Source organism: Macrotis lagotis, chromosome 6, assembly GCF_037893015.1.
Source record: "Macrotis lagotis isolate mMagLag1 chromosome 6, bilby.v1.9.chrom.fasta, whole genome shotgun sequence".
Classification (NCBI taxonomy): Eukaryota; Metazoa; Chordata; class Mammalia; order Peramelemorphia; family Peramelidae; genus Macrotis; species Macrotis lagotis.
Window position 1 is genome coordinate 29,367,053 of NC_133663.1, and position 22,915 is coordinate 29,389,967.

At 38.9% G+C, this 22,915-nt stretch overlaps 1 protein-coding gene across 9 annotated transcripts in view; it reads right to left on the bottom strand.

Moving 5' to 3' along the window:
• MECOM (MDS1 and EVI1 complex locus) overlaps positions 1 to 22,915 on the bottom strand; it is a 679,763-nt gene that overhangs the window by 15,659 nt on the left and 641,189 nt on the right. For 7 of the 9 annotated variants that reach the window (XM_074190863.1, XM_074190862.1, XM_074190866.1 and 4 more), the window contains 3 exons: positions 16,354 to 17,707; positions 13,916 to 14,003; positions 7,342 to 7,368 (listed from right to left, as the gene is read on the bottom strand). In XM_074190863.1, coding sequence (XP_074046964.1) covers positions 7,342 to 7,368; positions 13,916 to 14,003; positions 16,354 to 17,707 — 1,469 coding nt within the window. The remainder of the gene's footprint in view (positions 1 to 7,341; positions 7,369 to 13,915; positions 14,004 to 16,353; positions 17,708 to 22,915) is intronic. The other 2 variants (XM_074190865.1, XM_074190864.1) reach the window with 1 other exon arrangement.

Consider the following 22,915-nt stretch of genomic DNA (forward strand, 5'->3'; position numbering starts at 1 on the left):
ATTTGTAAAGTGAGAATAACAATGACACCTATTTCACAGGGCATTGTGGGGATTAAAGGAAACAACAAAAAGTGCTTTTTAAATTTTCAAGCACAATAAAAATGCTATTGGTTAATACTGTTATTACTATTTAATGTCTCAGTCTCAGTTTTAGTTATAAAATGAGTATAATGACATAGCAGAGCAATAAGACCATTATTATTTATGGGTGGTTTGCCATGTTGCATTGCTAGTATCTAGCTCAGGACTTTGCACATAGGATCATAGGAAAAGACCCCCTCCCAGTTTATAGAAAAGAAATTGAGATGTAAAATACCAAGGTCTTATAAAGCCCTTTATCATTACCTCCATTTTACAGTTGAAATAATTGAGGCAAACATTAAGAGTTTTGTCCAGAGTCACAGAAATTATAAAGGGTCCAAGGCAGCATCTGAACCCATCCTGTTGATTCCAAGTCAAGGACCAGACCCTTGGGCCAGTTACTTGCCTCCTTGGAGATCACAAGCCTAAAAGTCAAATCATACATCTTCCAAAGAATGCTAAGTTCAGTGTGAGACCAAGGCTAGAGCTTTCTGTAGTATTGGCCATTGTCTCTCTATAAGTCCACTATTCCCATCTCCAGTCCAAGGAATGCATGGTAGGGCTAGGTCAGCTCCATTACTGGTCTCCTAGCGATGAAAGGAGCCACCTTATCAATAAGCCTTTCTCTCAATATAATATTTAATAATAGCAATAAAGTATTATAAAAGGAGAAGACAAGGTAAAGAGACATATCTTTAGACAGAATCTGAGATACTAGTGGGTGCTGATGATATCAATATAGTATTCAATAATTTCAATAAAATATCAAAAAAGGTAAGACAGAATAAAGAGATCTTTAGACAGAATAAAGAGATCTTTAGACAGAATCTGCGACATTAGTATGTGCTGGTAATATCAATATAATATTCAATAATATCAACAAATATCAAAAAATCAAATATCAAATCTTTAGACAGAATCTGAAACACTAGTGGATGCTGGTAATAGCAATATAATATTAATAATATTACTAAAATATCAAAAAAGAGAAGACAGGGTAAAGAGACAAATCTTTAGACAGAATCTAAGACACTAGTGGTGTACTGATGAATCTTTAGCAATATGGAAAGTATGCTGCCAAGTCCTGGGGATAGAAAGAAGTATAGAAAACAAAAGAAACCTCACTCACAAGGAGCCTCCATTCTAACAGGAGAGAGAAGTACATACAAAAATATGTATAAAAATAAACAAAACTTATGTTGGCATCTATACATATATGTATATCTGTATATTCACATATAAGCATACATACATATAAAGAGGCTACTTTGGAGTGAAGGGCATAGGAATTATTGTTCTATGTGAAATTACAAATCCCTTTGGATCTTTTGATTTACTATTATCTACTCCAGCCCAAACTCTCTCCAAGTTTCCTTGGAGCATCAATAGTTACTGGTTAGGATCACAAAGAACGAGTCAGAGGCAAGTCTTGAACCCCGATTTTTCTAAAATGTTTCCTCCTGTAATGACCAGCCATTTACAGAGCACATACTTTCAAGACAGATAGTTTCTTGCATGTTTATGTGCCCTTTCTCCCTCCCCCAGGCAAGCACTTTTCGACTTTCTTCATCCAAGGCGTCTGTCACATTGTAAGCTTCATAATTAATAAAGGCTTTTCTAACTCAAAACTAGTACTCTGCTTTACTTCATGACCAATCTTGGGAAACATCCCCTGGATAGAGCCCTTTGGTCCCCCTTGGTCACCATTCTGAAAGGGAACCTAACATACTTGTTGGCACCTTGGCTGGTAGGATCCTCCTCTCTTATCTGCACCTCCCAAAGTCATCCTGAATGTTGGCTTCTGGGTGCGCTTCATGTTTTTTTTAAAAAAAAGACTTAGACCTGAACCATCACATCTCAAGTGGAGGCTGGGGAAGGAAACTTTCAGAGAGTAGCATTGAGTCATTCATTTCTGAATATTTCACATTCTCTGTCATTACCAAGGAAAATTTTTCAAGGACCTCTCAAAGACATAGCAGAGACCGACAGAGGAGGTAAATAAAGGTAGTTGGCAAAAACAGGGCCTAGGGCAAAAGGGGGGTACAAGGTGGGTAGAGAAGCAACTTCAAACAAAGAAAGACCGGAATTGGCTGCATCACATTTGATGGGTGCTGTAGGGAGAGCCAGGCACCAGCCCCTTGGAGCCCAAGGGAAAAAGGAAAAAAACATATTTCATATTTAAGTGGGAAATGAATGAAATGTATGCTCTACAGACATAAGGCGACACAGGATGCCATTTGTTTCTGAAACCAGACAGGGGCTGTGGCAGGGTGAGCCGAATCCAATTCCCTCCTTACAAGCAAATATCCTAGACTGGATGGTCCAAATGACTATTCATGTTCTAGTTAGCTCTGGGTGATGGTGGTGTTTCCCCCTCCCCGCCTTTAGCCCCTGGCCTGGCCTGCCCTCCCATTTCATGCTCAGACTCCTAATGCTAGCTACAAATTGCAACATACAGGGTACCACTGCCAATTTGCCAAATGTCTTTCATCAAACACTGTGCAAAAAAAAAAAAATCTCAGAGGGAAGTCAAGATACATTTACTTGTCAGACGGCAAATGTGAAAGCAGTCCAGGCTATAAGCTCAGGGGTTTGATTCATAATCACTCAGCTGCTAAAACATTCTCCACAGATGCGAGTGGACAGCACATTTGTCAATATGAAGGATTCTGACGGGTGCTGATCACAGGGCAGAGAGATGTGATGATGATGGCCCTTGGAGAGGGGCTGATTCTGCTTCGACACAGAGATGGCATTATCAGCCTCCAGTGCCCACCCTCTGTGTTTTTTAGATGACCTTGGAGCTTGTTTATTCAACATCCATCTGGAAAATAGTTGATGATGGGATTTTTACTGCCCTGAATCTTTCTAATTGTCCCTTGTAAAAAGCCAATGTGATATCCTACTCTTGGGGAATCGATGAAGGGATTGAAAACGACGTCTGGCCATCCAGTGGATGGGCAGGAATGAGCAAGAATGAGGGGTCCATGCTGGGATTTTTACTGGGGTGTCCATCGTTGATGGCAATAAAATGCTTCACTTAATTTTAACATTTCAGTAAACAATCAGTCCCCACTTTCTGGGAGCTCTAATTCTAATCGAGAAGACGATAGGCAAACAGCTAGATACAGACAAGATAAAGACAGAGTCGTTGGGAGTCCCCCAAGTTTCATTCTCTCACAGTGCTAAATAATTTTAGGATCAACTCCCCACCCCACCCCCAAAGACTCAGCCATACTTCTCTGGGAAATGCCTTACATTTTACAATGAAAATGTAAATGTCTCTTGACTGTCCTTAGTTGTATTCTCCCGGTCCCACAGAGGAGAAACAAGAACTCCAACTTACAAAAGGCAATCTAGCTGTTTCAGAAAAGGCATCCTGCTTTTAAAGTGGCTATTTAAGAATATGACTGTGGATGTCTCAATCCTTTCCTATTCAAATACTCCTTTAGCTGCAAAAAGAAATATTATGGGGCCGATTGCTGAATAAATAGTAATATTTTTTAGGTTTTTTTGCAAGGCAAATGGGGTTAAGTGACTTGCCCAAGGCCACACAGCTAGGTAATTATTAAATGTCTAAGACCAGATTTGAACCCAGGTACTCCTGACTCCAAGGCCAGTGATCTATCCACTACACCACCTAGCCGCCCCTATAAATAGTAATTCTTAAAGATAGTAGGGGAAAGAAAAGAAGGAATACCACTCCCTTCCTCCTCTCCTCCCTCTACTTTCTCTTCTGCTTCTGAGGATGCTATGCAAAAATAAAAAGGAGATGAAGGGGATGGGATGGGAAGGATGGAGGAACAGTGAAGAGAGTGAAGAGTGGCAGTTCTCACACACACATATACACATTTTGGTCCAATTTATACTCCCTCTGCTCATTGCTACAAACTGATAAAGACATACAAAAGCTATCATTGAAGCCTGCCTTTCATCTTCATTCACACTTGCCATGCTTTCCAAGAGAGCTGGTATTGCCCATGGATATAGAGAGTCAGCATGCCAAGGTTTGCTGAAAGGGCAGAGGGGACATGCCCAATACACTCAGCTGAAGTGTCTCAGACCTGGTAAATGCCATCTGGTATATAAATCCACACGTGGGGACCTCTCCTAGAATCCAGACCCCTCACTATGGAGCCTAAGACAAAGCTGTTTGTTCCCCAGAAAGGGACAATGACCTACATAGGCACTGGGAAGCTGGGGACATATATTTTAGCAAGTGTAATCTAAAAGTGAGCACATTTGATGTCTTTGTGGAATAGTATTTAATAGTATTTAATTATAGCCCAGCAGATGAACATGTTCTTGTAACATATAACAATATGATGAGAGAAAAGAGAAGGAAAAGAACGAAGAGAAAAAGGAGGAGAATTTGGAAGGAGGAAGAAAGGAAGCAAATGGAGGTGGGGCAGAAGATAACATGGAAATGAAGGCAGAACAGAAGGGGAAGAAAAATTGGGACAAAAGTCACATGATATATTCAGAAAAGTCACTACTCTACGGTCCATTAATGTCTTCTAATCTCTGATCCGTAAATGACTTTACATGGAACAATATTTTTTTGATTTACACATATATAACAGTTGTCGATGCTATCAGCGACTAGACCCTGGAAAAGGAAGTCGTTTCACTCCCCTTCCTGGTCCCTAAGAGACTATTAACCTTATATTGACGCAAACTCAAAATAGAGCCATAATTCCCCAGCTCCTGCCCCCAATACAGACATCACTCTGGTCTGATAAAAACAAGCACTTTTGTAAACATTTTAGCAGGCAAGAGATCAACAGGGCCCTGAACATTTATCTTAAAATTTATTATAGAGCAGCTGAAAATGGGTGACATAAACAGAGTAGTTTCCCTTTAAAATGATGGAAGTGATAATGTGATTACAAGAGATGATAGCCCTTAACTTCGGGTGTTATCTTAAAACAACCAAGTCTCAGAAATAACTTATGGGAAAAGTTTGACCATCTTAGTTTCCTATTTTTATTGCTTCTTATCTTGACAAATCTCAAAATCATGACCATGAAATTTAAGCATTTATTTAAAAAGGCAGGAATAAATGGTGACCTCTTTCAGTAGAATTACTTTCCATGGTCATCCTTATAAAATTGCTTAGATTTTATGAGTAAGGAACATACGATGAGTAGAACAGATTAGTCAGTAGGTCTAATATTCAAGCTCAATATGTATTGAGTTAATATGAAGTTAGTGGGGCCAGAGGATCCAAGATCATCTCTAGATGACTTCAGTGGCAAGTAGTGCAACAATGACAATCAAAGGGAGTGTATGAAAACTGAAATCAGCTAGCTATTTAAAACGGAGGCAGTTGTGATAGGCAGGACTGGAGGGGCACCTGGGAAATCCTCTGCCCAAAAGTACCGCCCCTTACTTTTGGTCATATTGCTCAAATGTGAAAATGTGATTATTCCATATACATATATGTATATATATGTATATATGTATATATGTGTGTATATATATATACACACATCTTTTAGCACCTCTGGGTCTCATCACCCAACAAAAGCTTGTCAAGGGTCACATATAGAATTTAATATTTATTTATGATTATAATGTCACCCCTAGCACCAATGAGTATAATAACATGTAATAATGGCATATAAATGGGCTTTGAGGGTCACATGTGGATATACCTGATTTAAGTCATTAAGGCTTTCTAGTCACTGAGTCCTCTGTTAAAATGAAAAACAACCCTAAGATGTCAACACTTTAAGCTATAAGCAGACAATGGCTTAAAGAAAAAAAAAAGATAGGAGAAATATTCAAGTGGCATCATTGAAGGGAGATGGTGAGCAGCAAAGGCAGGAAGAGACCGAAGGCAAATTCACCTATTCCATTTTATTGAATTAGAAGTCCCACATGCTTAGTTTTTGAATTACAGGGGTCAGAAATAGTCTTTCAATTTCAAGTCACCAAAGAGAAAAGAAAACAGAAAGACAGGATAAGAGAAACCAAGAGGAAGCAGAAAGAATAGGCTGGACTTCTCTCTTGGAATGATACTCATTACTGTCCTCCTGATATTTTAATAAGACAGCTGATCTCTGTTTTGGAGCTTTGCTGCTTTCTCCTGAATTAAAACTGGCTCTTTGAGGGAGAGGGTGGAGAGAATGAATGGGTGAGGTGGGGCAGGGTAGATTATTTGCAGAACACTTAACTTCTCCCATTTTCCTTTCATCGGCTATATTTGAGGGGAATGACAACTGATACAATTCCAGTCCTAGCAAAATACACCTGTACCACAAATTCATTTACTGATGCTAAGACGTCTCTGGCAATGGTCGCTTATTAGCTAACTGATGCGGCAGAGTACACAGAACATCACATAGTCATCAGTCAGGTGGGTATTTAAAGCACAATCTTTGTTTGATTTTCCAAAAAGTCAGAATCCCATTTCACTTTACTATCACTTTGACCATGATAAAAGGAGCACGATACAAACCTAATATCAGTTTATGAAACTAACCCCTTAATCTGGACCAGTAAAAACATTTTTTAGTCTTTAATCCTGCAGAATACAAAACCCTGTTTGTTCAAGGATCTAGAACCTTGGCCACCTGACTGCCATGAAATTTTCCTAACTGACAACAGGAATTTCTAGGGTCGAGGAACTGATTTTTTGAACCCCCCCCAAGAATAAATCATTACACTTATCCCCAATATATTTCATAGCATCTCCTTGAACAGGTTGTTCCTGTTCCCTTTGACTTCACTGCAAATAATTTTGTCTGTAATTTGTATTGACTCATCTGTGATCATGCCGCATTCTCACTCCCCTGGCACCTGTAGCTCCCAGAGAGAAGACACTATTTTCTTTGTAGCAGGACCTAGCATAAAACTTATACTTTGTACAGTATATTCCTAGCATAGCCTCGTATACAGTAAATGTTCAGTAATTCTGATTAATGGAATAATGTTGAATGAAACTGGACAGAAGAAAAATGGCCCTAGAGAACCAGAAGATGTTCCATTTCAGCCTGAAATGACTTAAGCTATCTCACAATGTGGAATAAACTTTTTAAAAATTCAAATTTATTAAACATTATTAAAAAAAGAGACTGTAACATGGGAACGCTAGGTTGTTTTTTTAACTGTTCACAGCAGCTATACATCCCACAAAATAAAAAATTACACATGGTACTTGTCAGTACACTATGATTTCAAGTGTAAGTTACTTTGTACTTAATTTATGGTACAGCAGTACATTGTTTTAATCAAAAATATAAGTAGAAAACTTACCCAAGTTCTCTGATCAGGCAGTTGGAACTGGGAGCAAAATTGAAACAAAAACAAAAAATTACTTCTAAGTTGGAAGCCTCATTACATTTGATCTGAGCAATTAATACTTTCATTCATTTATTGGTATTTGTTGTTTATTATGGAATTGCAGCTTTAAGATAACTGTGGGAACAACCAGAGAACTGAAAGACATTCCTTACTAGGATCTAAGCCTAGGTCTCTAAATCCCATTTGGGGGATGTGAGTGAAAGTGCACGTTCCCCCTCCTAATCAGAACAGATGGCCAATGGGAACAGCAAAGGGAACCTTTCAAAACTTGGGGTGGGGGTGTGTTCTTCTTATCAAGTCAACCCATTCAAGGTTCAACTGCCTGGCCAGGTGACAGACTTCCCCTTGCCCATTCAGCCATGTCCAACAATGTCCACCATTTTGCATCTTTCTTACCAAGATGATGAAAAAAAGGAACAGGAGGTGGGGCATAACATGAATGTCATAATGAATACATGATGCACTTTCCCCTCAGCTTTAGCTTTTTAGTCATCAGAAGCTCTGGTGAAGAAAAGCTAAAGATTTGAAAAGCATGAGTTGGACTGTGAGTGGATATCCTGACCAAAAGTTCATAGGATTAACTGTTTATCCTATGTGACATACGTAGAAGGAATAGTTAGGGAAAGTCTGAGAAGGCTGGACCAGAAAGGAAGCTCCCTGAGGACAGAGATGGTTTCATTTTTGCTGATCCCTAGAGCCTAGTAGGGGTTCATGGAGGTGCCTAATAAACAATAAATCTGTGCATGAGTCTTTATTTTAAATCACCATGTGACAGACATCCTAATAAACTCTGGAGTTACCAAGAAAAAAAAAGGAAAAAACATTCTTTGCTCTGGAGACAAATCATATTCCAATGAGGGAAAAGCATGCAAATAAATAGGACCATACAAAATGCATACGAAACAGACAGAAGGTAACCTTAAAGATTAAAGGTCTAACTGCTGGAGGAGGGAAGGAGGACTTGGAGAGAGAAAGGCATTGATAAAGAATCGGCCATGATGTAGAGTGTTGCAAAAGGAATAGAGAAATGACACATAAATGCCAGGTTTGGAACCAGGAAGACCTGAGTTCAAATCTAACCTCAGATACTTATGAGGTTGTGACCCTGGACAACCCACTTAGCCCTGTTTGCCTCAATTTCCTCATATGTAAAATAACCTAGAGAATAAAATAACAGTTTCTTTGTCAAGAAAATCCCAATTGGGGTCCCAAAATGTCAAACATTTTTAGATAACAACAACATACAATTGCCAATATCCTTGCCATGGAAGATACAGAGATTTTTTTTTTTTTTTATGTCAGGGATAAAAAAAAAACAGAAGGAATTTTTCCAAAGAGAAAACAGAAGTGAAAGGCTGATGAACTGCAGGAATTCTATAAATAAGTTTCATTCTAGTAAAACTTAAATGGAAAGCCTTTAAGGAGATCTCAGTCTAAAAGACCCTGAGAGTCGCATTTCTTTCCATTGTGGGAAGAAAAGTGTTGGACGCTACATTTTTCCTTACAAATGAATGATGAGAAAAGTTACTGAAGAAGGAAGATGGCCAGGCTTCATCCAGAATTGGAGCAGCAGTCACCATTAACAGAAGAAATGATTTCGGAAATTCCCTTCTCGGAGGTAAAAGCTAAAGAAAGAAGTAGCAACGAAGTCTGTTGATTTGTTTTGTAATCACAGGTGCCCGTTCAAGAGGCTGGACTAAATAGCCCTTTCCTTGACCAACTTCGCGTGGGTGCAACTCGCTATCATTTCCAAGCTGTCACTCCTATTTTGTTAAAGACTGCATCTGAATGATAGCATCCCATTTCTCATAAATCCCCATTCCCGTTTCCTTGCTCCTCTTTGTTCATGACCGGAGGACACAGGTAACTCTGGGAGATGGTGACTTTCCCCAGTTCGGGGCCAGGATCTCCATCACCCAGACCATTTTTAGAGTTGCAACTCTCTAGCCATGAAACATAATCACAAACCAGTCTTGTTTTGTAACTGCCCTTCTAAGAGAAGCATTATTATAAACTTAGGATCTTTTAAGTCTGCTTCATCAGATCATGAACCTAGAGAGTGACAAGTCTGAATCATAAAGGAGCATTCAAAAAATACAGTTAAAATTTCCCCCTCCCTCAATTTGCAATGTGTTGGTAGCCGGATCATGAGGCAGTGATGCAGAGGGAGATGAGTTGGCAAAGGATATCAATAAGGATTTTAAAATTTTTATTTGCCTAATCAATCTTGGTGAAAGCAAGACCCAGGAAAACGAAAATCTGAATGTACTCAAGTTTAGGAAAACATGTAGTGACAAGTACTGAAATAAATGCTTTTTAAAAGGGATTAGCATGACACCCATTTTAAGTCTAAATAGTAATTGTCCTAAGATGACAAAATCGTCACTCCTCCTGACCTCATAGAAATCAGCACAATGACAAATGAAGCTCACAAATCTAAATATCACACATTATCATCGATTCCTCCATTTTTCCTTACCCAAGATCTTCATCTACCTTTCATAGTCCCACCTAAGGCACCAATGAACAAACTGCCCAAAGTGCCAGGCAATCCCCATTACACTTTATTTCCCATTGCTTATCTCAGTGTCTGACACACAGAGTACGTCCTTAATCGAGGCCTATTAATTTGTTACTGTTCATCACTCCCTTGCAATCACCCTGCAGTTTTATGAATCAAAGGCAGTAATCTAAATGATCCTTTCATGGTTCTACAGCTGCACAAACACTTGGCAAGACTGAAACTATAGGTTCAAGTTGTAATTATAACATCCTATATTTCTTTCCGATATCTGATCCATAAATGCATACATTCACATGCTGTGTCCCTTTTGGCAAGGAACATCTTTTAATTTTCAAAGTCTATATTTTTTTTCCTGAAAATAATCACTCCCTCCAACTTTCTAGGGCAACTTCCTTCCCATCCCAAGACCCTTTCAAGGGGATCCTCAAGGCCAAAAGTGTTTTCATAATTTGAAAGACAGTCTTTAAAATACTCCTTCATTTTCCAAGTACATATCTAGGTAACGTCAGATTTTCTTCTGCTTTTTCCAAAACAACATATTGCAACAGAATGAATGCAGAAACAGATAGGAGAATCTTGCTTTCATCTATTAAATCAAACAATAAAGATTTGCAAATATATGTAAAACAATGTTACTCTTTTCATTAATTTTTGAATAGATTTTATTTAAAATAGCAACATATGGTTTTTTCATCATTTCAAATGAATGAATAAATAATAATTTAAAATTTATCTGTTTTAATATGGCAAATTATGATAGCTGTATAAATAAATAAATATAAAGTCCTTTGAGGTTCTCAATAATTTATGAGTACACAGGTTAAGTGGCACAGTGGATAGAGGGTTGGGCCTGGAAGGAAGAAGATCAGAGTTCAAATTCAACCTGGAACTATTACTATTACTAGCTGTTTGAACCCAGGCAAGGTACTCAGCCTACGTCTGACTCAGTTTTCTTAGTTGTTAAATGGAGATACTAATATCTATTCACAAGAGTGTGGGATCAAATGAGATGTACAGTACTTGCACACTGAAGTTGTATAATAATGCCTGTTCCTGTCCTTCCTGAGACAGGAAAAAGTGAGAATGTGTCTCTATAGACACAAGGACAGAGAGATAGAGAGAGATAGAGAGAGAGAGAGAGAGAGAGAGAGAGAGAGAGAGAGAGAGAGAGAGAGAGAGAGAGAATATTTCCTTTTTGATGGTAAAAAAAACAATCTTGATATTGATTGAGCAAGGTATAGTGAGGATAAAGCTTAGGATAGTACTGATATCTGGAGCTAGAAAGAACCTCAGGTGTTTTCCGATCTCCAGCCTCCACTTAAGGTTCAGCAAAATTGGTGACCAAAAATGAAGCCTAGTCAGCAAATGGCTCATCTAAAGTCACACAGGAAATAAATAAGAAGTGGGAATCAGACCCAGAGCCCCTGACTCCAAATTAGGCTTTTTCTTTCATGCTTGTATATTGTTGCTAACCCATTTCAATAGGTTAAAAATTCAATGTTCCTCGGAAAGGGATTTCAGAAACCAGAGAATTCAACTCTCCCATTTTTGAGACAGAGGCCTCAAGGCATCAAGTGACTATGATCCAGTAACACACAATGAGATGGAAGCATATACATCGCTGAGGCTAGAACATGGTCTTCTAATTTCTCAGTCATCATACCACATCTTGTTATCATGGAGTTTTTCCATAAAAAGGCAATATAATTTGTAGATTCAACCATGACCAATCATGATCAACATATATCATTAAAGATTTGATCGAGATATTTCTAATTAAACTCTATAATCATCAAATGCATAAATTTCCAGTCAATAAATAACAAGCTCACTATTTGGGGATCTATTTGGGGAAATGATGAATACATGTAATTTATATCAGCTGAAAAGTACAATGTTAACAAACAGTAATTACTGAATATCTATGCTATTTTGAAAAAAAAAGAACATTTTCCCTAAAACATTTCTCTTCCAAAAAAGTAAATTTTCTAATGAAGCATGTCACTGCCTGACCCTTCCTGGTTAAAATTATTGCTAAAATGGCAATGGAAGAGAATTGTGTAGTATGTGTCAGTCCGTTGTTCCATGTGCTGTTATTGATGAAGATGTTTATAATTCAGATGCAGAACCCTCATGGGGAGGGAATTGTTGAACATCAACTTGTCTACACCTAGCTCATACTTTGTTTTTCACAAGCATTAAGTAGAATTTATGAAGAAGGTTCATGTCTAGGAAAAAAAGTGAGAAGACAAGAGCAAAAAAGATGGCAAAATCACATCTTGGGTGCATTCCTACTTCTGTTGATATCTAACTACATAACCTCCCAGTAGCATTTATACTATCTGATAAAATTGGAAGGGGAGTGAGAACATTGAGTTGGATATGTCACTTTTTAAATTTAACCAATTGGGGGCAGCTAGGTGGTGCAGTGGATAAAGCACCAGCCCTGGAGTCAGGAGTACCTGGGTTCAAATCTGGTCTCAGACACTTAATAATTACCTAGCTGTGTGGCCTTGGGCAAGCCACTTAACCCCATTTGCCTTGCAAAAAAAAAAAAAAACCAACCTAAAAATAAATAAATAAATTTAACCAATTGAATTACTTATTTAGTTATAAATGATTGTTACAAATTATTAAATAATTGAATTACTCCAATTCCAAAGGAACATCCCATAGTTTCTGCTTACTATCTGACAAGAAATGTCATCTTCAATTTATAAGAAAGAAAAACAAACAAAAAATACAGATTCAGAGTATTCCTACTGTGGTTTGCCTTAAATAGCAAATACTTAACCTTCCTGCAAAGAACAGCCACCTTCCAGACAAGACCTTTCCTCCTCATTCCCACTCGATATGAGTGATCCCCTTTTTTGAAATAATACAAAACCATTTTATATTATGTTGTATAACCACATTAGCATTTGCATTGTGTCCTTCCAGTAGAATATAAGTTCTTAGAAGCAGCAGAAATTGTTCCTTTTTGTTTCTGTATTCCTGGAATCTCCTAAATTACCTTAGCAGATTACAAGAATCTGGGAAGTGCTTGATGAATTTAAAGGAAAGCTTTGGAAAACACTTGTTGAAATGAATAGAAATGAAAACTAAAAATAAACTAACGAGCCAACTAAGATGCTGTCTATAGCTGGGCAGTGAGGAACAAGAAACACGGTCTGAATCAGTAAATGCAGTAAATGTTATTTACCTGCTTTGGAGACTAAGGTGATTAAGAAATTTTGCTCAAAGACTAATGTATTAACAAGTATGTGCTTTTGTCAACTATGTCAGGGATTCTTAACCTTGTGTGTGTGTGTGTGTGTGTGTGTGTGTGTGTGTGTGTATTTGTGTGTGCATGTGTGTCTGACATGGACCTCTTGGACAGTCTGGTGAAGCCTTTGGGATCTCTTCTCAGAATTATATTTTAAAATGAATAAAATACTAAGGATTATAAAAGAAACCAATAACGCTGAAATACAAATAATTTTTCTCCCCATCCAAGCTCATTGAACTGCATGAAATTTCCCAGTTTAAGAAGTCTTGCTCTATGGAAGCAGTGTACTAGGTGAATGATTTCCTGTTTTCTCCAGCAGCAAAAGACAATATAAAAATACCATCAGTCTAGCACAAGCCACCAGGAGATGCTGCTCCTTTTCTTTATAGGAGAATAGCCTGAAGTCTTAGACTATTACCCTAAAATCCTAGCCCACCACCATTGTTTTGTCTATTGAACTGTGTTCAGTCCAAATAAGATGGTAATTCTATGTGCTGCCAAGAACAGACAGTAACATCAAGGTCTTGGTTTTTTTTTTTTTTAACATGAATATTCACTTTTTTTTCCTTCATTAAAGAGACTGGGTTTGAATTCTGCTCCAATTTCCTGTTCTTCTGCATGAGCGTCATAGGAAATCCTCATGTTCTCAAGATTTCTTTCATTGCATTGCATCTGCTTTTCAACATCAACAAGTTCGTTTACAAGCTTTACATCTCAAGTCCAAAAATACTTACTTGTGGGTGAAATAAGAATCCCGGAGAAGGTCTCAAGTATTTCTCTTTTAAAGCTTCAAGTGGGTCAGTGAGCTTTCTTTTCTCTACCCTGAAAGGTTAAAATTACATTTGCTGGTGATGAATCAGTCTCGTATATCGATCACTGCAAAAGTATCTGACATTTAAAACAGCTTACAATAAAACAAGTGAGAGGTTTCTGGGAAATAGACTATTAAAAACATAAAGAGACCTGCGAGGCTCTCCATGCCCGCACATGGCTCTTATTAGGAAAACAAGTCGGATCAGATCCAAAGAGAGAAGATCCCACTAGTAATGGAAAAATCCACTGGAAAGACCAATCGTGTTAACAGTGGGATGGGTGGACTGGTGAATCACTAAGCCGGATGCATTTATCATAGGAAAGGAACTTTCCCAATGAGAATTCATCTGAGAAATTCTTTGAAATATTGTGGATGAGTAGAATGGACCGGCCTTAGAAGGAAGGCATCTCCTCATCCTCCTGTCCATCACACACACACACACACACACACACACCAAATCAGCTCGCTCCTGATTACTTTCACTAAGCAAGGGAACCAGAGGAAGATGAGGATGAGAACCTGAAGTCTAGCTGGTAGACGACAGTTGAAAACCAGCCCAGCCCACCTTCAGCCCCAATCATTATCCATAGCTATTATGTTTTAATACCTTCTAAACTGAGAAAGCAGTGCATTACACGGACTGAATTTAACTGATTCCTCCCCCTCTTTTCCTTTCCATTTCAACTCTCCTATAAGGACCTTCAAAATCAACTTTAAAATTTTCTCTAGACTAGAGGAAATCTGGAGAGGAAAGAGGTAATGCTCTTTAATCCCGGCACACAGCAATGGATCCTGAACCTAAAAGCAGTTTAATAAATAATTGAGGAGTTGAATTAGTTAACTAGAATGTCAGATCAATATTCATGCCCTGGGCTCAGTCTAGAACATGTGGGGGCAGATGATAGCTAGAGAAGAAGCAGTGGTATGTGTGGTGGACTGGAGGTGAAAGGTAATAATGGAACCAATAGCAAATGTATATAGGAGAGCAGAACTGACTTATAGCATTAAGAGAGGTCAGAGAAGCACAAGAGTAAGAAACTTATCCCTCCAAGGCTTTCTCCTGAGAGCCAACCTAAAAATAATGCTGTCCCAAAAAACCAATTTGTAGGCAAAAAAATCCATTTCCAGTCCTCAACAAGTTTTCCTCCTTTTACAAAATTTAAGTGAGGGTAACTTAAAAGAACTGAAAATTTGTCAAAATTTTTTGGTTGTCTTCTGATTCTCTTTGGTAACTTTAAAATGGTGTAGCTAGTTTTATGCTGGGTATTCTCCTTTAAATAATATTGTCATTTGGTTGGTTAGATTCAAACACAGCATAACATACAGAAAAACAATTCAGTTGATCAAAGTTGAACATATATAAATATATATATATATATGTATATGTATATAAATCTCAATATTGTGTGGGGGGGATTTGAACTTTATTCAGAAAAGGACTCTGTTAGGATATGTATTTCTAATGTGAAGGACATAAAACCACCTCTTGATAAAGAAGAGTCAATTCACATAAATGTTCTGCCTTAAGAGAGCCTAGAAAAACATTCTTTGTAAATTCCACTAATTCTTGAGCAAAAAAAATTCATGCAAAATAAGAGAAACGTGGGGCCTGAGACATATTCTACTCTGAATGAACAAATTATAGACCACTATCAGGCTTTCAAAAAATTCCTTCACGTAAGATTTGATTTATTAGTCAGAATTTGTTATTAAAAATAAAAAGTTTGGAGATGCAGATGAAGAATTTAGATAATGGATGTTTGTTTCCATCATTTTAATCATAATAAGTGGACCTGGTATTTTTTAAAAATTGGCCATCTATGTTATATACAAAAAGTTTTTATGGCTAATATTTCATTTCTGTAGTGCTCCTAGAAGATTTATTTAGAAACAGAGTATGACTAACTCTCGTTAATGATGTAAGAGCCAGCTAATAAAGTTCAGGTTGGCACTGACATCCACATCACCTTATTTCAAATAACTTGACCCATTGAAGCATTCCCACATATCTTGGTTAATCCTTCAAGGTCTACCTCCTTCAGACATTTGACAAGGTATTTTAAACAGAGTTTTTCTATAAATTCCACTCAGTAGAGTGAGTGCTCAAAAAACTAGATTTACTGTCAAAGGAAAAAAAAAAAAACCATGGAAGGTATTTCAAATTCGGAACATTTGTGCTTTGCCACATCTCAGTGATGGATGACTTACTGTACTGTGGTGGCACCAAGGATCAGATACCACTTCAAGAGAGAGAACAAGACAGACAGACAGACAGACAGACAGACAGACAGGTTTCTTGGCAGACCTTTCTTCCTAGAGGCTTAACCGGTTGAGGGTACCTTCTGACTAGCCCGTTACCTGTAAATGGGGTCCATAAAGAAAGGGGTCGGTCTGGCATGCTGCAAAGAGGCATCAGAAACCTTCCTTTGGTCAACGCTGCCTCCTTTCTTTTCCCCAAAAACATGGTTTTTTCGAGGCTCAGTTGACTTGGTCCCACTGGCTCGGCTCCGGCTCCCCATGCTCAAGTCCAGAGGCTGATCCTGGCTTGTGAGAGGTGTTGCTGCCGGTTTGGAGCTGGCTGAAGGGACAGATTTCTCCTCCTTCCTTTTGGTGGTGAGGTCAAAGGGAGACTCAGGGCTGCCCTTCTGGCTTTTCTTCCCTTCGCCTGGTGATGGGGGCTCCATTTTCAAAGGTAACGGTCTCAAGTCTCTATCAGGAAATGGGTACATTGACTGAGAGAATGCTGGAAAAAATGGGAGGGGAAACATGGAAGGGTAAGGTAAAGCTCCAACTTTTTTGTCTTGTAGCCCCACCAGTCCTGCAGAACCAAAGTACTTTTCAGCAATAGATGCAATAGCTTTTATAGAATCATTCACCGCTCCCGACACCGCAGTTTGCTCCTCTAAAGATGGTGAGAACATGGAATGATTGCTGTATTCTTTCTTATTATTTATGGCAGCCAAACTCTGCAGAGGGCTCACTTTGTCTTTGAACATTTTACCATTTTCTTTAAATTTCTCCTTATCGCTTTCAAGGTCACTTTCGAGGTCAGAGCCAGAGGTGGTTTCCAGGTCACTGCCACTTGGGGTACTGACATCGTCAAGGTCACTACTCTCTGACTGGTCACTGATTTTTTCCAGGGGTCTCTCCTCGGAGGACCCCTCGGGCTGGAGCTCCACTGGCTTAGTCTCCCCTACAGGAGGGTGCTTATTTAGTGCCTTCAAAATATCCTGGGTGGCTGGCAGGATCTGAGGATGGGTCATGAGGGGGCTTTGACTTTTGCTGCGTTCAGAACTTGGAAGTCCTTTAACAGGAGAGCTAGCAGGTATCAAGGGTGGCCTGTGGTACAAGCCAGAAGGAAACAAACCGGGGAAGCTAAAAGAAAATCCAGGGGCTGTTGGAAAAGTCAGACCCGCAGAGTGCCTGTTGGCCCCAAAATAGTCAGCGAGGCCCGGACTGCCATGGTTCATATTGACCATGGACGTCTTATCCAGAGCTGGGGTCCCGGGAAGTGAGATGCCTTGGCCAAAAAATCCACCTGCTGCAAAATGGTTCTTGCCCTCACAAAACCTCCTGTGCTTATTTAAGGAAGACGTAGTACTGAACATCTGTCCACAGTCCTTGCACTTGATTTGGGTTCTGCAGTCGGCATGCATGCGCTTATGACGGCAAAGATTTGAAAACTGGGTATAGGACTTATGGCAGACCTCACCTGTGTACAAACAACAAAAGACAGTCTCAGGCGGGAGGGCAGGCAAGTGGTCCAAGTTTCATAAATCACCCCCATTCCTTTCACACACACACCCCCAAATGTCTAACAGGAAGCCAGAAAAGGGGTTTCTCTTGATGGGAAGACTGTGCCAAATCGGAGAAACCTTATTTCCAAAAGGGCTGAAGCTACCTGAGAAATATCTTAAGAAGGCACAGACCCAAATTGTTTGTTTTTAAATATAAATTGAAAAAAAAATAGAAACAGAGAGAAAATATCCTTTGGTTGATTCTCAGGAATTGTGTGTTTTTAAACAGCTTTTGATTTCCTGGGGAAAGTTTAAAATGTGTCATGCAGTGATTCACCAATGTGACTTCAATAAGATAATAACAAGGATATTGTCCAAAACAGAATAGATAGGCAACTGAAGACTTAGTCATTTAAAAAGAAAAAAAAAGCAAACTCTGTTTTGGGGCTCCAAAACAAAATTAAACCATTCCCCTCCATAATCTCAATATTCTAGAATTCATCTTGATTTTTTCAATCCTCTTGGGGGGATTGTGCTAGTCTCCCTTAATGTGTATTATATCATCAGCTCTCATCATTCACACATCAAAGCCGTACAACAATGCACATTGTGTATTTGGAGACATTTTTAACAATCATTTTCATGATTTGAGAAAGACTGACATAATTTACAATGGGTCTATTTTAAGTCGGCAAAGGAAGCTCAATTGAATGTACCCCATCCTGCATGACTGGTTCCCATGAACTGCGATCACGTCCTCTGACTTCCCCTCACACTAGCGCTTGTGTTAACCTTCCTGCTCCTGGAAACCTCTGTCCTTGAGAAACACGGCTGCTGGCTGTCATATCTCCACCATTTATCTCAGGGCTTGACTTCTTCAGTTTGCGAGCCAAAAAAAAAGGCCAAGTGTCCATCTGAGGATGTGTGGGACATGAGGGTTGGGGAGGAACCAAAGGGTTGGGCCTCCTGGGGTCTCTGTCTGTGGCTCCATCTGCCTCGGCCCCTGACGAATTCTTCTGCCACTAGCTTCTGCCTTTCAGACTTGTTAGGATCAGATCCTAAGGATCTGATCTACTTTCATAGTCCCTCGCCAAGTGAGCCCAGAGAAAAACCTAATTTGCCAGTAATTGCTAGAGCAAATTCACTTAGAAAGAGGGGAAAAAAAAAGCAACATGGTCCAAATTCAGCCTTTAATCCTTTTGGGGGCAGCTATATTTGACTTATGACCTATTGAAAACTCTAGGATCAGGGGCATTTTTATAATAATATTTTTAAATAATAATCTCCTCCCAAATAAATAAAATTCACACTTTGACTGAAATCCAAGGACTATGCACACTCCAAGTTAGAATCATAAAATAATGCTATTATTCTAATCTAATGTCTTAGACTGAAGAAAAATAATCAGATCATGCAGATGATTCATAGCTTCGCTCAAAAACGAAAGCATTTTAAGAGACATCTTCTAGTAATGAAGAGAGATATGAGTTTAAAATCTGATACTCAATGGCTGTGTAACCTTGGCTAAATCATCTAACCTTTCTGGGTCTGTTTCTCATCTATAAAATGAGCAGGATGGACTCAATGATCTCTAAGGATTTTACTCACTCTAAATCTTCAAGGAAGTTAACAATACCTATTTCATAGGGTCATTAAAAAGATAAGATGGGAGTAATTAATGCAAAAGAAATAATTTGCAAAGGGAAAGCCCTATATAAAGGTTAATTATTATCAATGCTGATGTAATTACTATTAAATTTCATAAGAATGAATGTCACCAGTAAGCCATCTCAAATTTTTCTAACAGCAAACATCAAGATTCTGATTAAAAATACTTAACAAGATTTGGTTCACTCAAGATTAGAACCTTACAACCGAGAGGACTGAAATTTGGTAAATATACTATTTAACATCAGCATTAGAGGCACAAAATGCTGTAGTATCCAGTCAAAGACCTGGGTCTGAGTCTTCCTCTGACCCATATTTGCCATGAAGTTCTGGGAAGAAACCTAACTTTCAATGCTCTCTTAGCAACTCTCAACACAAATTTCAGAAAAGTCCCTCGGGGCAGTAATTTTTACAGCGGGGATACCTGTCATTGATGAAGTTATCATTTTTAAAAAAATCAAGAATTTATTTACATTCGATTAAGACATGACACAAAAAAGTCCCTGGATTTGGCATCTGAGGCTCTGGCTCATTCTTCAGGTGTCCTACAAATCACATCCTCTCTTCCAGACATGGTTCTGGCATCTGTAAAATGAGGGGCTGGACAAGGTGACCTCTTAGGTCCCTTCCTGCTTTAATCTCAATCCAATGCCCTTGCTCTGACACATTCTCACAGTAGGACCATAGTCAAGTGGCTTAGCTCTTCCAAATCTCCTCATCTGTAAAACATCTGTGCTGCCTCACATGGTAGAGAAAAGTGCTTTGTAAACCTTATAAAATAATATATAAATCTGAGTTATCATTATCATAATCATCCTTCCCCATCTACAGGGCTAGTTATGGGGCTAGAAAGATCCTGCCTTTGGGACTGTGAAAATCCATTTAAAGAGCCACACACCTGGTCCCCTCTGGCATCTTTTGAAAGAGAAGCCCACCAGTGGGTAGACCTCCCAGTTAGGAAGTTTTTAAAAGTTTTGTTATGTTACCAAATGAACTCTTCTTTGAATGTGGCTACCCTCTCCAGCACTGTTTTTCCTTAATATTTCATAGACGAAGAGCCTTTGAGAAAGTAATATCAGGTGCATTTGACTTCTTTATTTGTACCTTCTTGTTGCATGGATCAGCTACATCTGTCTCTTGTGTCCCAGGACCTCAAGAATGCATGACGCTTCTCCCCTTGGAGGTTTTCATCACTTGGGAGACCTTGCCTACCACAAACCACCATGCCTCCAAGTATCATCAGCCAAAGGGCCCTCTATTCTGTAATCTTCAGGGGAACAAGGAATTAGCTTGCAGCTAAAGTTGCATATTTTCTACTTATTAAACAAATTAAGGCCTATTTTGAATAGATCCCGCCTATTATGGCATGTGGTTTCTATTTGGGGAGGCTGGAGCATTTGGGGTAGTCAGCAAGTAATTACCTTCGTGTTGGTGAGTTTTCACTCAAGCCTGGGCGGGACACTGTAATAAGAGACAGTTGGCCATAAACAGACCAGTGGGCTCGATCGTGGTGTGTGGCCATTTGTCGAGAAACAGATATCAACTTTAGGTGACCCTCCTCCACTCCTCAAGCCCCCAGCCCCAACTCCTGATTTTTCAATTCTTTTGTTCTGAAATTACACGGCTATTATTTGTAATTATTCTTGGGGCCCTGTCATACTTTGTACTTGGGGATTGCAGTTGCCGGGTAAATTTCCTGGTGATTACTGAGAATGCATTAATGGGAAACAGTTTATTTGATTTTATTAGAAAAAGGCTCCGTGTTCTCAAGTGGAATACTTGATCCCAATATAACTGGAAGGATAGTTCTGGGAATCTTAGGTAAATGGAATCACCAAGTTCTGACTTTTCTTAGCAATAGAACATTAATAAATGAATTGATGGGGTTTTTGGCATTAGGTTATATCTTTTATTTGACCAAAAATACGAAACAAAAATAAATGATCTACCCCAGAATTATCCATATGTGTTCTTAGGGCATTACATCTAAAGGCAAGAATTTCTGCTTAGAGACAAGGACTCTCAAACTCCCATAGTACCATCAACTCCCCTGCCTTTTGAAAATCTCTCAAGAGGCAGGCTCTGAAGCCAGGTCTGTTCTATTCCTCAGAAAGTCAAATAAATTTAGAACCCAATGAGATGGCTGGACAATTCTGACAATTAAGAAAAAGACAGGACATGTCTCAAACATCTTAGAAATAGAAAGTAGGGCAGCCTCTATGAAGAAGAAAAGTACATGGTACAGCAAAAACAAATAAATAAATTCTGATTCTGAGAGGGGGAAAAGACCCAGATTCAAAACCCACCCTGAGCTTAAGTTTCTTCATCTTTCAAATAAGGAATTTGAAAAAATGGACTCTGAGGTCCTTTCCATCTCTCTAGGTCCTATGGAAGCAAGCCCTTGGAATCTCTTTTGGTGTTTTTGCCACTTTTTTTCAACATTCTCTTCATTGCTTTGCAGTGGAACATTTTTCTCTTCTTATTTCTAGTCCTTAATACACAGCAAAATGTTTGTTAATTTGATCTGAAAGCCTCTGCTACGAACTGCCACAGGATGAAGACCAAAAACTGAGGCCTTGACAGAATGTATCTCTTTCCCAGAGCTTCTAAGGGTGATTCCAAGTAATAATTATATTTCAAAAGCATCTGCAGGCATTTGGGTCAGAAAGTAGTCTCAATCTCACCATCCCAACTCAACATCTAAGATTTACATTCCAACTACATACCTGGGCAGACCTGCCATAGCCCAGATCATTAGGAAACAATCGAGTTTCCCAATGCCTGCCATGGTGCCTGGCAGTAGTGGATTCTTAATAAATATTTGCTAATTGACTGGCTGTTTTTCACCACCATGAGCAAAGCGGTGCTTAGGGATTGTTGGAAATTATTATGCCATTTTTCCCAACAGAATGGAAGTCCTTTGAGGGCAGAAACTTGTGATTTGGCTTCCGCATTCCCAAGTTCCATTCTACCAATTAAATCCTCATTTTCCAGGTAGCAAATAGTAAACACTGGATAAATGCTTGTGCATTAACTAACACTAGTTAAAAGAAATAAGTCAATGGGAGGGAACAGTTTTGACCTTCCTTAAAACATAGCTCAGAAGGTCCAAATGTTGCCTCTGAAGCTTATTACTCCATATGGCCCTAAGCAAGTTACAACCTCCCTGGGGCTCAGTTTCCTTTCCAGCTCTGAGTCTGTGACCCTATGCACTTGACGCTCAAAGAAGGTGATCAGAGCTAGAGGTTTCAAGGTTGCAATGTGCTAATAAAGCAGTCATTTTCTGCAGGGATACAATCTTTCCATCACATTAAACATTTGCGTATTTTTAAAGAATTTGGGGAACCAAATTCTAAATTTTGAAATGGGCTGAAGTGGCTAGACTGTTAGGTTTAAGGAATTCTTTTCAAAGGAAAATGAGATAGATGCCTGTTTGCCACATCATCTCATCTCCATTCATAAGATCTTTTATGCTTATTGTTTTCCAAAACGAGGAAGATTTCCAATGTGAGTTC